This window comes from Monopterus albus, unplaced genomic scaffold, assembly GCF_001952655.1.
Source record: "Monopterus albus unplaced genomic scaffold, M_albus_1.0 scaffold18.1, whole genome shotgun sequence".
Taxonomy (NCBI): Eukaryota; Metazoa; Chordata; class Actinopteri; order Synbranchiformes; family Synbranchidae; genus Monopterus; species Monopterus albus.
Window position 1 is genome coordinate 1,336,173 of NW_018127898.1, and position 14,475 is coordinate 1,350,647.

A 14,475-nucleotide genomic window follows, 5' to 3' on the forward strand; every position below is an offset into this window, starting at 1 on the left:
CATGATTAATTAAGATGTGAAGATACTGCCAAAGAAGCACAGTTAGCAATAGAATTATATCATCTCTCTCTTTATCTGTCTCTCTCTCTCTCTCTCTCTCTTTGTGGGTGTGTGTCTCACTATGTTGGAAACTTCTTTTTGCTCAGCCATAGCATATGAGAGTGTTACAATTATAAAACAAGATTGACAGGACGGATAGTGTTGCACTGGCAGATGACAGTTCTTGGCTGTTATTCCCAGCAAAGCCCACAAACACTCACACATGCATGCACACACACACACACGCAAACGCACACACTTTAGACAGCTCCAACACTAGGATCACATGCAAAGGGATGGGGGTGAAGGAGGGGCGCTGGCGGACACAGCGTGGTGTGTGTGTGTGTGTGTGGGGCAGGAGGGGTTCAAGGTCAGTGCAACCACATGGTGCTTGCCGTCAAACACTCAAGTGGAGGCAAGTGGTATAAGGTGCATGGTATAACATGCATATAAATAATTGTACAAACTTTTACTTCACACTTTGCTAAAAATGGATGAGGTCTCTTAAAAATTTTGTGTTTATTGTATTAGTAATAGTTTGGAATGTTCACATCACATTAGGTGCATTGGAAGTGATGAATCCTCACACGTTCTTGGAAACACAAGGAGTTGTTAAAAATAGAAAGTAACATGCAGACTTTCACACAGTGCAAACACTAAAGATTTGTTTTTTAAAATTTTTGTTCAGTGTTATGCACTTATCGATGCCCAGTGTCATTTTCAACTTATTTCACCTAAAAAGCTGTTGTTGGTGTATGTTTTCTTTTCCACTGTCTTGTTTCTGGTCAAATTGCTACAGTAACTTTTTAAAAATGCTCCTGCCTTGACTATAGGTTTAGCTTACTATACCAGATACGAGCTAGTAAAGTCAATAAATACATATTTGGAAAAACAGTCAGTATCACTATTATAGCTCAACATTTTGGGAAATACACATATGTGCTTTTTTGCCAAGAGATTGATGAGAAGACTGACACTACCTTCAGGGTTGTATGCTAAACATGAGGCCTGCACAGAGGACCTGCACCTGGTTATCTTAGATTAGATTAACTTATCTTAGCATAATGTCTGAAAGCAGGGTGAAACAGATAGCCCGGCTCAAATTAAAAAATAAAATAAATCAGCACTTCCATATTGTTTACCATAATACATTTTGTTTGTTTAATTTGCATGCAAACAGAAATGTAAAAAGGAAAAGTGCATGTTTTATTGGAGTGACTTTCAGGAGTTTTGTTGTCTGGTCCTTTAATATTGTGATTAGGCAACAAAAATTACCTTATATGACACATAGCAAAACGTGTCAAATGTTCACAGTGAAAATTTATGTAACTTTGACTTGGTGTTACCATGAAGCAGGTTGCCAAAAACTAAAGCAGCAACAAAAATGGATACTCTTGGAGAAGAAGCAACATAGCAAAGGCATGGCTCTCCTAGTACGACAAAGATGTAGGCTGTCCATTCCTCACAGCGTCACATAACAAGTCTGGAGCAGAGGGAGCTGGCACAAATTTCTAAGATCACAAGGTGCTGGCTGTGAACTCAGCTGTCAGGGGCCGACAAAACGGCTGCTCCTTCAAACTAGATGGATGGCCTGGAAGGTACTATGCCACCTACAAGACTCTGATGGCTTAGTGTTGATCTATTTTTAAATCAGTATCACACACTAAACATTTTCATGGTGAGCTCTGTTCACAGTGGCTCCAGCTCAACATTTCTGTCCCAGCATACTCAGTAAACACCTGTGGTTAAATGCTGATGATCTTGCAGATTTTACCAGGTGGACCAAATTTAATGGAACCTTAAATGGAACCCTGCAACTTGTTCTGATGCCCTCATGTGGTCATAAGTCAATGCAAGTTAAACAGCAAAACTTGTCTCTAAAATGCAGTAAGCGAGTGCAAAGAGAGATGAACTGTTCAGTCATGGTGCCACTGCCACCAATCATAAAGAAGAGGTTTAGGTGATCACTGTGTACTAATACTGTTAGTGCTACCTGAGCACTGAAGTCCTCAGATTCTGGCTGCCAGCATGGATAAAATGTCTTAATTTTTTCTTCCTGGAATTTTGGGGGGGGTTATGGCCTCAGGGAAGTTTGCATTTTACAATTGCAATGTACATATGAATTTCGTGGGCAGATTCCAGTATTTGTGACTCAGTATATTTAAAATTGAATACTAATAGGCTACAAAACAAACATAACATACAAAACTTCTGTATATTCCCCAAACCACAATTTTTTTCTGTTAGTGTGCAGAAGGCTTTGACCTGTATGAGAGGAAGTAAAAATGAAAAAACTGCATAACTGAAATTAAACAGACATTCTTTTTGGTATTTTTTCTGGGTTGTGTAGGGTTGTTTAAAAGGACTTAGACTCACAACCTCAGTAAACTATAATTTCATAATAATAAACCTTAAAAAACAAATTGAAATGATACTAGGTTCTTTGGTTTATATGATTTCTTTTATCTTAGCCAGTATTACATTTTCATGAAACCACTTTTCCAGTGGTGTAAGAAGTACTCAGATTGTTTACTTAAGTAAAAGTAACAAAACCACAGTGTAAAAATACACATAAAAGTGTTGCATTCAAAATGTCACTTAAGTAAAAGTGCAAAATTATTAGCAAAGATATACTTAAAGTATCAAAGATAAAAGTACTAATTATGCAAAATGGCACAATTTACACTGATGTACATCATATTATTTGATTATAATTATTGATGTATTATTGTGTAAATCACATTTATTGTTACAGTTGGTAAAGGTGGAACTAATTTTAACTTATATAGTATGCTTATAATTTGAATTACTGCTGTGAATTTTACACCAAGGATAAACAAATCTTGTGATGATATTGCATTTTGTTTTATAAACCTCATTGTGAAAAGTAACTAATTAAGTAACTAACTAAAGTTATCAAATAAATGAAGTGAGTACAAAATGGAATATTTTTCTTTGAGCTGTAGTGAAGTTGAAGTATGAGGTAGCAGAAAATGAAGATACTCAAGTATAGTACAGATACCCAAAAATGTGCTTAAATACGGTACCTGAGTAAATGCACTTAGTTACTTTCCACAATTTTCAATCCAAAGGTCTCCCGGGATAATCTTCATTAAAAGTCGACGCTTTTATTTTGAAACCAACCTACAGGAAGTGTTATTGTGGTAGAGTCATCAAGGATTTGTCTCATTTGTGTTGGTGTTTTAGGTCGGGATGGTGACGTAATGGTCCAGCGAGGACAAGTTTATTCACAATAACCTTTACGTCATTATCTGTGTCTGCACTTCCTGCAGGGAATCCGCGATCACCTTTAGGGTAAGTAAACTTTATGTTCCCGTATTATTCAGTAGAACACAAAGCTCACGTAAGAGAAACAGATAACAAACAATGAATTTCACTTTGAGTTCCGCGTTTTTATTGATACTCAGTGCGACTCTTACGTTAAGGAGGAAATTACTGAGCATAGAACGTATAGTACGTGCTAAAGCTAAACTTTAAAAAAAAAAGTGTAAGACGCACGTTAATATTGGAAAGGGGAAGAAAACGAAGGGGAAGGAAATAAGAAAAAGCAAGGACAGAAGTAGAGTACATACTGAACTAGAGAAACCTTTCCATACAGGCTACTCTGTAAAGTGTTGCTGGAGAAACTGCTCGTGGGCGGTGATTGTTAATGTTTGAACTGAATACGGTGTGGAGACGAGAAAAATGTCCATGTGAGATAAATAAAAGCAATTGCTGTTGCTTGAAAAACAGGGTTAAACTCTGATGAGTCACACTGGAACACTGCATAGACAACCAATGAATGGTAAGCAGGACTGGAAAGCAGCCAAGTACACTGTGTACTTTACTATATTAAAGCACTTTACCTATTTCCATTGTGTACTTTATACTTTTTCTAGTTACTGGTACAAAACAGGCAACAATCCTTTGAAATGTCATGAATTTTTAGAGATTAAATTACCCAACAGTAATGCTGCTTAAGCTTAATTGTACATTAATACACCATAATAATCAGTGCAATAATATGATACATTAAATCACTGACTAGGATCATTCTCATCAATCTACATTAAAATGGCCTTGGCGTGCTCATTTTGCTCATTTCCAGCCGTTTAATGTTTAATCTTGGGTACCTCTAGATTAGCTTTGCACTCAACATAACTCCAAATATTCTCAAATTATTTCAGAACGATAAAACCCCAGAGCCTCCTCCTAAAAACATGTTTTACTTTTTCCACAACTGTGTGATAAATTACTCATTTTCTCAATTACTATACAGTATTACTCTATTTTCTCCTGCTGTCGGTGTTGTGTCGAAATCTTTTTCCCCTAACCTGAATCCTAACATTATCCTAACCACAACCACTGAGGGGGGCGCTCCATGAAAACAAGTGTTGAACAGAGGAAACACATGTTGACAGAGGAACGCTTTTCGACACAACACTGGTCAGGAGCCAGGACAATGCATAAACAAAAAACATAACAAATAAGCAACTTTTTTGACAATGACTTGTTTAAACCAGAGTATGAAGATGGACAACACGGTGAACTGCAGCAGCATTAATTTGAATGTTTCCTCCATAGATAGGTAAACAACAGTATAAGTACCAATGAAAAGAGATGTGTAACACTCTAAACAAAGTAGGTAATTGAGAAACCCCATATTTTAACTGGCACAATACAGACATAGTAACTTATCCAGCCTTAGACAAAATTCTCTCTAATCTTACAGAAACTAGGCATTAACAGTGTTTTTTAAACTTACCATTAAGTCCCACCAAGTAGTGGAAATGTCATAAGGTCAGTAAATCCAACTGGCGGTCGCTGCGTCTTCCCTCACACGACCACGTACCAAAGTAGTGAAATTAATTCCAACAGGTAGGGACAATAACATCATGGATTGTTAATTCGCTCGTTAACCCGCATCACATCACATGCTGCAGACACAATGGCCTCAAGCAGTCAAAACTAACAGGTACTGTGCTCCGGGGGAATCCAGCGATGATGCTTCACTGGCCGGCTGCTTGTAGGTTAGACCTGGTCAGGTAAAGCAGTGGGTCTTTGTACATGAACATTCCTGGGCATGCAGTAACCTCAAGCCCTGTATTTTTCTCCACATCCTCCAGTCACAGTGCAGCACGAGGCAAAATATATCCACAAAACCGCATGCAGTTGAAATATCCTGCTTCAAGGAAATCATTAAACTGTCACGTAAGACTTTACATTGTTAGAAAAAAAGTCTCACGAGTGAGAGTTTGCAAGACGTGTATCAACCTAGTTGATTCTGCATAGGATTATTAAAACAAATGTACACCTTATTTTTTGAGCTTTTGGTCACATTTAAGATGATAATTCACCATTGTAACATTGCAGATAAGTCAGAAAACAAGGAAAACCTTGTCATGGGCACTTTAAGTAACCCATAATGACGAAGTAAAAAGATGTTTTTAGAAATTTATTCTTTATTTAATAAAATTCAGAACTGAAATCTCTCATGTATAAATGTATTCAGACACTTAAATCAGCATTTGTAATAGCTCCTTTGGCAGCAGTTACAGCTTCGAGTTTCTAGCTTTGTACATCTGGATTTGTGCAGTTTATCCCATTCTCCCTGGCAGATCCTCTCATGCTCTGTCAGATTGGAAACAAAGCGTTTGTGAACTGCCGTCTCCACAGATGCTCTGTGGTGCTTAGGCCTGGGCCACTGGAGGACAGTCAGATACTTGTCCTTGCTTATGTTCTTTTACATTAAAAATAGAGCCTGACTTTTCCCTCTTTTGAGTCCATGCTAACAGATATACTCTGCAGACTGTCATTCTGTCTGCAGATTCTGATTCTGATTAACATTTTAGCTGAGTGATGGTAAGGTTCCTTTTTAAATACTAACCAGGTTTCACTTCCCTGTTTTCAAGAGCTACTTCCTTATGTTTAGCAGTTCTCAATGCACTGTATGCTGGTACATGGATAGAGCATAATTTCCAAAAGCCCACCAGGGAATAAGCAAACCAGCCATAACTGTGGTTGGTAAGGCCTCATCTGAAGAATGTATTTCACAGTCACAAAGTTGTTGTAGGTTGTGCTCAGTAAATGGGTCTCGAGTCTGGATTTAAATGCTGAGACAGTGTCTAATTCTTTTACAGTAACAGGAAGCCTGTTTGAGATGCAGACAGAAGAAATCTTTGAATCTAGCTTTTGTAAGGAATGACAAGGAGTCCTGATTTCTTGGAGCAGAGCATGCAGACGACCTTCGAAAGGGTAAGTAGATTGGTATTGATTTCTGTACATACAGTATTTCCCCTTCTCTTTCTAACCTATATCTAAGTTGGATTTATTGCATTAAACTGTTTAGTAGATGTGGTAAGCCACTTGGGTCCTGATGCACCTCATCTTTTGATCAGTTTGTTTGGCAGGTACAAGTAAACAGGCAGAAAAAAAACGTAAGCAAATATGTACTCACACAAATAAAACAAATCAAATGATTATATTAATCAAACAAATAGTTTATCACACTAATCAATTAACATTTGGCATTTGCTGTGTGATATAGTTACTCTACTTTTCTCCCCTGAAAAGTAATGTTTAATTTCATAAAAAGGTATACAGTGTTAGTTGATGTGGTCTTTATTTCAGGCAAGATGACCCACGTCTGCCCAGTATAATGTATAATGTGGATAGTGAATGTACAGGAAAAAACTAACTAAATGGAGAAACATAACAAATATCGTCTATATAGAATGATTTGACGAGCATGAAGCTATGTGACTAGTTGTGTGGATGCATTCTCCTGATTATTCTGGGATCTTCCATCCGTTTTTTGGCACTTTATAAGTCCAGCATACTTTTAGCTATACAGGCCATTCTGGTATCAAACTGTTCAGCTCTTCAAGGACATTCCTGCTTGTAGTCAACTTTTTTATAAAGTTTATACTTCATTTATTCAGCTTTTTGTTTACAATAGAAGTCAATGGGAGCTCAAAGTGCAGAGTTAATGACACAGTCCTGGAGTGCCATCTGATGGTCCATACCTCTCTCTCTCTCTCTCACCACCCATATGCATTTTCTTCAGACTCCCCCCACACACACACACACACCTTCTTGTTTTGCCTACTTTGTGGAAACCAATTGGAATATTTTCACATTTTAATAAGTTCAGCATACTTTCAGCTAGAAAAGCCATGTAGGTATCAACATGTTTAGCTCTTGAACAACATTATTCCTGCTTGTATTTATTGCATCTCATCCTTTAGATTATTGTAGTGGTTACAACAAACAAGCTACAGTTACTTCAGTTACTTCATTCAACAAAGAACTTCAAGGCTTTCAGCACCAAATCTACAGAGCACAGCCTATACCAAGCAACTGCCGCACCTGCCGCCACACAGTCGAACTGGGACGCAGAGATTTATGACGAGGCAGAGCCCTAATCTTACACTGCACAAATCCTCAACAGTGGCGATGTCACAGATTAAGAATTGCAATCGCTATTACAGTTGAACAACTGTTGGAAATTTACTTAGAAACATTGATCCCTGGACTTTTCATCTAGTACCAGCATAGGGTAAAATTTGTTCAGTACTTTGACCAAATACCTGCAAAACCAGCGATCTTTCCATCAAACTCAGCTGTATTCCATGTAAATTAGCAAACATGCTAACACACTAAATCACTGACTGTATAAATATGGACAAGGCATCACCACTTTCCTCCCTTAAATTTGAAGCCAAAATATTGTGAATATGGCGGCTGCCATCTTGGCATTTTGCAGCCAGATTCTGCGTAGTAGCTGTCAAGTAGTTGGGTGAAGTATCGGGCCGCCAATCAAAGCTGTCAAATCAACCAAAATACACCTCTTTTTATATAATCAAATATCTTATTACAGCCATACTTACCAGAAAAAGGACCACTTGTACACATACTAGGGTGATTATATCTACCAATTATAACAGAAATCACCTCTGGGAAAAAATGATCTGATTTGTAATTTAAGTTTTTAGTTTGCCTCATGTCCCATCCGCTAACGTGGAGGGCATGGGATTTATGATCTATACTGCAATCAGCCACTAGGGGGCAGCCACCAACTCACAGTGGCTTCACTTCTGGGAGTGGTCAGGCTGTATTTTCTAGTCAATGCACTAAAACCAGGAGGGTGAACCTGCTGAATACCTACTAAGCATCAGCATACTTGCACTGTCATTATTAGCATGTTAGCATGCTGAAGGTAGCACATTTATCTCAAAGCACCACTGACAGAGAACAGACTCCAGACCCGCTAGCATGACTGTAACTGATTATTGTGGATTCCTTTATCTTATCATCTGTATGTATACTTTAGTTAGAAAATTGCATTGTACAGCCCAGTGTAATCCCCCTGTGATATTTACTGTAGATTCCTGAGCTGGTGAGATGGAGGAAGCATACATTGAACTATACCAGCAGTTTCTCCGCCTGAGGTCACTATGTTTGAGACAGGCAGCCTTGTTGCATCAACTCGCAAGCACTCAGAAGAACCAGCAAGGTCCAAATAAACCCAAAATCTAATGGTCATGAATATATTTCTGTCATGATTTATGACACATATAAAATTCTTGATCTGCAGGTGTCCCCATTCTTAATGAAGAGCTGAGTGATATGGTGTCTATCCCTGTCCAGTGTACTCAAGAAATCCCCGTGATTTTCCAAGAAAAGCCTCAACCACGAACAGCCAGAGCAGACAACTCTGCAGCAGAGTGTGGCATCACTCACCTTTCCAGAAACGCGGGGGCTCACTTTGATCTCCTCACTGACGATATGGCCAAGCTGTCTGTGGATATACCCTGTCAGAGAAAGGAGGATGGGATGTTGGAGCAAATGGTGTCACCCCTGTTAACCCTGGACTCCTCGAGGTTGCAAGGCGCCTCTTCCTGTGAGTCCAGACCTCAAGGGCAAACAGATCACCCTGGAAGAGACAGAACTTGGCACATGATGAGGGTAAGTGTCTTGACTGAACAAAAATCCCAGCAGTGGCCATGGGTTTGTCAGTCTGTCCTTGGAGTTTTCCATGTTCTTGTTGAGAAACTCCCTGTCTTGTCCTTTATGTTTGTGTGTCAGATACCTGCGACAGACAGTCCCTCCCTGAGTCAGTCTGGTGGGTTGCTGATGTCCGACGTGGCGCTGCAGTCTGATGTTTGTGAGTTCTGTCAGGCCATTTTCCCTGGAGACACAACCACCAGAGGAGAGTTCCTGCGACACCTTTACACTCACATCACCTAGACTAAATTGGTCCTGCTTCTCCTCCTGACATACTTATGAGTTTGTAAGATGTGCTGTGATGAAGTAGGTACTGTATAACTCGGTTAACCCAATCTTTGGAAACAGCATTGAAATGAACCTGGTCTTCAACTGGCTTTTTACCTATTAATGAACATTAATTTCTGTCATTTATATGTAAACTGAAGGAAGGAAATTGATTTTTCATGCTTGTATTGCATATAAAATTATTAAGATATTTTATTTTTAAAGGCTCCATTCACCCAAATTTACATCTGTAATACTTGTATTTGTCCAATTCTGGAAATGTTTGCTTTTACCATTGAAATGTTACATAAAAATCCATCCATATATACTGTACATCTCTTTGCAGAATTAGTGGTTATTCTGTTTCTCTGGGTAATGCATTGCACTGACTGTATCAGTTTTTACAGGACTGTTTCTGTGAAAGCGTTGTTAATATAACTCAATCCAGGCCAGAAGGACAAAAATCATCCACTATGTTTATTTAAAGCAAATGTTTCGTTTTATTTTATTTTAATAAAATTTTTGAAGCACTTCCAGTTACTGTCTGTGAGAAGCAATATCGTGTTTATGATATTAAGTAACCGAAAGGGTTATATACATTGTATATAGTATCATTTTTAGTATTGTAAGATCATTGCAAAAATTGAAATTGGTAATGTTAAGCATGTTGTCACCCTTAGTCTATAGCAAAGGTGCCTGGATGTCACGTGTTATGCAGGTATCATCATCTTGACTCACTTTGTTGTTGTTGGCAACCTGCCATAAAACGTGAACCATTAGGTAGCTGTGACTTTGTTTGCCTTGGTTTTCGACATAGATTTGAATATTGTTATGCTTAGCTCCTGTGTGCTATGAGGAAAACTTTTGTAAGTTAGTTAAATTGTGTATGTTTATTAATGAGAGAAACTCTCCTTTATTTTAGTTATTTCTTTTTAAAATTTGCATGGTCAAACTGACTTTTTGTTTGTTTTGTTTGCTGTGTGTTGCAACAGTGCCCATCTTTGTATACAGAGGGGTTCACTCATTATAAATATTCATATTTTGTTATGGAGACAATTGGCCTTCCTGATTTCATGAATGGTCAGCTGCTGCTTTTTTAGTGTTTGCAGTCAAACATAAAACTGGATCAGCTGTGCTCTGCTTTTTGTTACTGGGGAGAGAGTGTAGGCTAAGAATAGACTCAGAGATTTAAAGCTGTTATTAGCGGTGCTGACAGCAGATTGATGACGGTGACTCCCTTCATCTGTTGACTCACAGCGAAGAAATCCATTTTGGATATAATTGTTCTTGTGTAATCAAAAGGCTCAGGGCAGCTTTCCATATGAACATCAACATTAACATCTCTGGTAAGTGTAAAAATGTAAATCAGTAAGAACAGTAAGAGTCCACCGCCATGGTTTGAGCTAAATTCTAACATGTTCACAGTGATCACTTTACCATGTTGTTAAACAGATGCAGTATTCACCATCTTACTTTAGCATGTTAGCATGCCAGCATTTGCTCATATGCAAAGTGCTAATGATGCTGAGGGGAGAGTCATACAGGAATTTCACAAGAGGATTCATAATTGTTTCAAATCATCCTCTGGGAACTATGGACATCTGTATCAGATTTCATGGCAATCTATCCAAGAGTTGTTGAGATATTTCAATAAAACACAAAAATTTGAATCTCATGGTGACACTAGAAAAAATTTGAGGGGGATCGTCAGTCAGTAGGATTATTCCTCTTGGGACCATGAAAACCCTTACATAATTGTGGAGATATTTCAGTCTGGACCAAAGTGATGGACATTGTTTCCCTAGAACCATGGCTCCTAATAGCACTGCTAAATTTAACTTTTAACATTCATTCACATTGGAGGCATTATGATTTTGTATTGCACATATAGTAACCACAGTGAAATAAACTGTCCTACAACCAAATTCCTTAGGGTTGAAGGTTGGCTGAAGGCTTTGGATTGTGGGCCTTCATGGTGTCGAAAGAGGGAATATGTGTGTGTGTGTGTGTGTGTGGATGAGCCATGTTGACATCACCGGTACAGGTGAGTCATACTGGCACCGAGTCTTGATGCGGAGCATCAGTGTAACAAACAAGACGACAGCAGGAGTGTTGCTGGCTGTGTGACGCAGCTTCTGCAACCTCTTCCAACACCCAAGAAAAATCGGTTGTGGAAAACACTGCGCCGTGCTGTGGCTTTAAACAATAAAATAACATTTATTGAAGTGTAACAAAATAAATAATCTGTTCTGCAACATAATAAACTGAGGAGGTTACTAATGCTTAAGAGACAGGCAAGTGTAACTGATACACAGCAAAGTATCTCACTGACATACTCAGTACAAAAATCCTTCATTAATTGTCAACATAAGCCTTGTCATTTAATGAAGTTTAAACACTTTAACAGTTCCTAATAAGGACCAAGAGTTTCAAATAATGTGTAGGAGCTGCTGTAACAAAAGTCAAGCACCATGGGATTTCTCTCCATTAACCTCTGTATGATTTTTTTTTATTTCTGTAGGTTTCAGCTACACCTAAAAATATCGTGTCAAAAATCTACACTAATCATCACAATTTCTAAAAAAAAAAATGTTGTTTTGAAATGTTTCTCCTCTATTCTGAAGCTTGTGACGTAGTATTGAACGCAGTATCTTCAATGGCTGTACAGCGGCACCTACTGGGCACAACTTGAATGTGGGTGAGAAGTGCCATGACGCCACCCCCCAACATACTGAGTCCTGTGAGTCTGAAACCTAACTGTAGGAAGCAGCAACTGTAAAATCTACTTTCAGCTGGAAATCAACAAAGCATCTGTATTCTTATTTCATACCTCGGAGTTTAGAAAAGGTATTCTGAGTACATTTTCACATAATGATAATGAAATGCCTCCAACAAAAGCCTGAAGTATTATTTCATACAAACACCATATCAGCCATTTGTACAAAATATCTGAGAAAGCTGTGAAGGGCGTAAGTGATGATGATTGGCGGCTTCATATCCCAGGGGCCTCAGCATGCCTGTTCAGATCCGTGGGTGATTAGATGATGCAGAAAAGGACAAAAGGCCTCTGAACATGACTGTGGTGTTTGTGTGTGCATTCTCTGAGAAATCAACTAAAGCCACAAGCGCTTGCCGTTTTCTTGCTCCATGTGCGTAGACTGTCTTTGAATGTCAAGGAATAATAGTCTCTGACTTTACCACACTGACTTCTGTCAAGAACCAGGACACGTTTGTTTCCTGAGGGTGATGGACTGCAGAGAACGTTATCATACTGTTGCTGAACATGCTGATAAAAGCCTCCATACAAAAAGCTCTATTTAACTACAGCTTGTTACTCAGTCTGGAGTAAGTTAAGAGAGTCCATTTCCCAAGTTGCAGTGCCCCCTGCTGTCTCAAGCCAGTTTCATCTGAAACTTTTCTGAACACAGTCACGGCACTGCTCACAACAGACTTGATTCATTGAACAAAATATCATGTTTTTCCTGATAAAATCACGTACATTTTCGCCATCAGCTAACATCTCGCAGGACACTTTTAAAAAATAAAAACTAAGTGTTTCCCCTAAATATTTACCGAATATAAAGTCAAAAGAGAACATTTTAAAACTTGATCCACAAGTTCAGAGTGTAGCGTCACTGCTGGGTTATGATACCAGTCGCTGGTAATTTTTGACATTTACTCTACTGATTTTGTAGCCTCACAATCCTGTCATGTGAGTGAAGCAGGAAACACCTGCAGCCTCTATACAGCTGACTGGAATTCAGGGGCAAGCCTGAGGACAAGTTCTCTGATAACATCTGAATGTGTTCATTTCCCCCGGTGGTTGTAGTCATCTTTAGTGATGCAAGGGCTGCTGCTCCTGCACGCTGATATGGAGCTCTGCCTCTCCACTTTACTGTCATGATCTGTGGAGAGACAAAGTTTAGGATGAGCTCAGTAGCTGGGTGAAGAACAAATACTAGTAAGAGAACCACTGAAAGTACTTCACAGCAACTTCACACTGAGACAAGAGGTTTTTAGGCCACGTGTTGATACACTTAGGGTCTGCAAAACCCCAAAATTCTACTGTGAGCCGTGTCAAGTGACTGGAAATGAATGAAATTAAACAACTCCAGCTTTATGTGTTTTTGCAAATGATTTATTTTAACTTGGTGCTGTTGTTATTGCAGCTAAGAGTCAGCGTAACCAAGATGCAACCAGTGTTTGTAAAACCTCTGAATAGTAGTTAAGGGAATTCAGCAAGAAAGTCTCCCACATGGAGTGAAGTCATCATGGTTTGTATGACCAACCCAAGCTGTTGAATAACAGGAGTTGAATGGTTTTTAGTTGGTAATACAGTAGCGATGACATCCAGTGAGCAAGATAAGGAAAAAACGCAACCAAAACTTGTTCCATTCTTTGTTGGTAATGGAAAATTACTACTGAAATGCAACTTGAAAAGCTATGATTAAACACACAGCTTGTAAGTGACTTTATGTACTGTTCTGCATGTAACACTTTACCACAGCATCTTAAAGTCTGAGGTCTAAACAGCACCCAAAGTGGTTCTCTTCTGTTCATTCATTTCCTTCTTTAGAAACTCCAAGTGTCCATGTGTTTTAACAGCATGCAGTAATAATAACAATAATTTATGGACAATGTTAGTTGTAATAAAACAGATTTAATAGCATGCAGTCAGCAAAATGCAAATAAAAATACAAGTGATTAGGTTTATCAGATGGAGGATTTGGATCAATGTATGAGAAATAACACCAACAGTGGAAGATAAGTTATGGTAGAAAACAGTGACGTTAAAAGGAAGTGAGATAAAGTTCTGATTAATGAAAGAGAGACAGAGGTAGGAAACTTGTGTGAGTGACAGAGGCAACAAAGAAAAAACAAGACAAAGTGAGGGTGATCGACGTCAGAGATGAAACATATGTCATTTTTTGTTATTTCCGCAGTCCTTTTGGTAGAGGGAGAAGATGTATAAAAAAGACTGTGCCATTTCCCTGCCCACAGGTTTTATTTTTGTACACTGTCGCTTGGTGAGTCAATGCAACGCCCCTCCAATTACCTCCCACTCCTCAACCCCCACGCCCCAGCCATCCCGCCCTTCAGCCCACGCACCTAACACACTCTGACGTCAGTTGCTGCTTTGGGGGGGGGGGGGGGGGGGTTGCG

General features: G+C 38.9%; 2 protein-coding genes across 5 annotated transcripts in view; one reads left to right on the top strand and one right to left on the bottom strand.

Moving 5' to 3' along the window:
• The first annotated feature begins 3,215 nt into the window (after window positions 1–3,215).
• LOC109955918 (uncharacterized) lies at window positions 3,216–10,911 on the top strand. 2 transcript variants are annotated; one of them, XM_020592534.1, is made up of 5 exons: window positions 3,216–3,354; window positions 6,180–6,294; window positions 8,426–8,554; window positions 8,636–9,006; window positions 9,127–10,911. In XM_020592534.1, the coding sequence occupies exons 3-5, from the start codon at window positions 8,443–8,445 to the stop codon at window positions 9,286–9,288; spliced, it is 645 nt and encodes a 214-aa protein (XP_020448190.1). In that variant the 5' UTR covers window positions 3,216–3,354; window positions 6,180–6,294; window positions 8,426–8,442; the 3' UTR covers window positions 9,289–10,911. The 2 variants fall into 2 exon arrangements, with proteins under 2 accessions (XP_020448190.1, XP_020448191.1); XM_020592535.1 differs by lacking the exon at window positions 3,216–3,354 and adding an exon at window positions 5,962–6,063.
• Window positions 10,912–11,397: 486 nt separating this feature from the next.
• The window catches only part of nab2 (NGFI-A binding protein 2 (EGR1 binding protein 2)), an 8,255-nt gene continuing 5,177 nt past the window's right edge, over window positions 11,398–14,475 (bottom strand). For all 3 annotated transcript variants that reach the window (XM_020593169.1, XM_020593167.1, XM_020593168.1), the window contains one exon: window positions 11,398–13,217. In XM_020593169.1, the coding sequence (XP_020448825.1) occupies window positions 13,120–13,217 (98 nt within the window). In that variant the 3' untranslated portion in view covers window positions 11,398–13,119. The remainder of the gene's footprint in view (window positions 13,218–14,475) is intronic.

Bases quoted from the DNA above. Each gene is read 5' to 3' on its own strand.
- LOC109955918 (XM_020592534.1), top strand. From the start codon at position 8,443: ATGGAGGAAGCATACATTGAACTATACCAGCAGTTTCTCCGCCTGAGG. The intron at 8,555-8,635 runs GTCCAAATAAAC...CTTGATCTGCAG, and splicing joins CACTCAGAAGAACCAGCAAG to GTGTCCCCATTCTTAATGAA. The intron at 9,007-9,126 runs GTAAGTGTCTTG...TTTGTGTGTCAG, and splicing joins GAACTTGGCACATGATGAGG to ATACCTGCGACAGACAGTCC.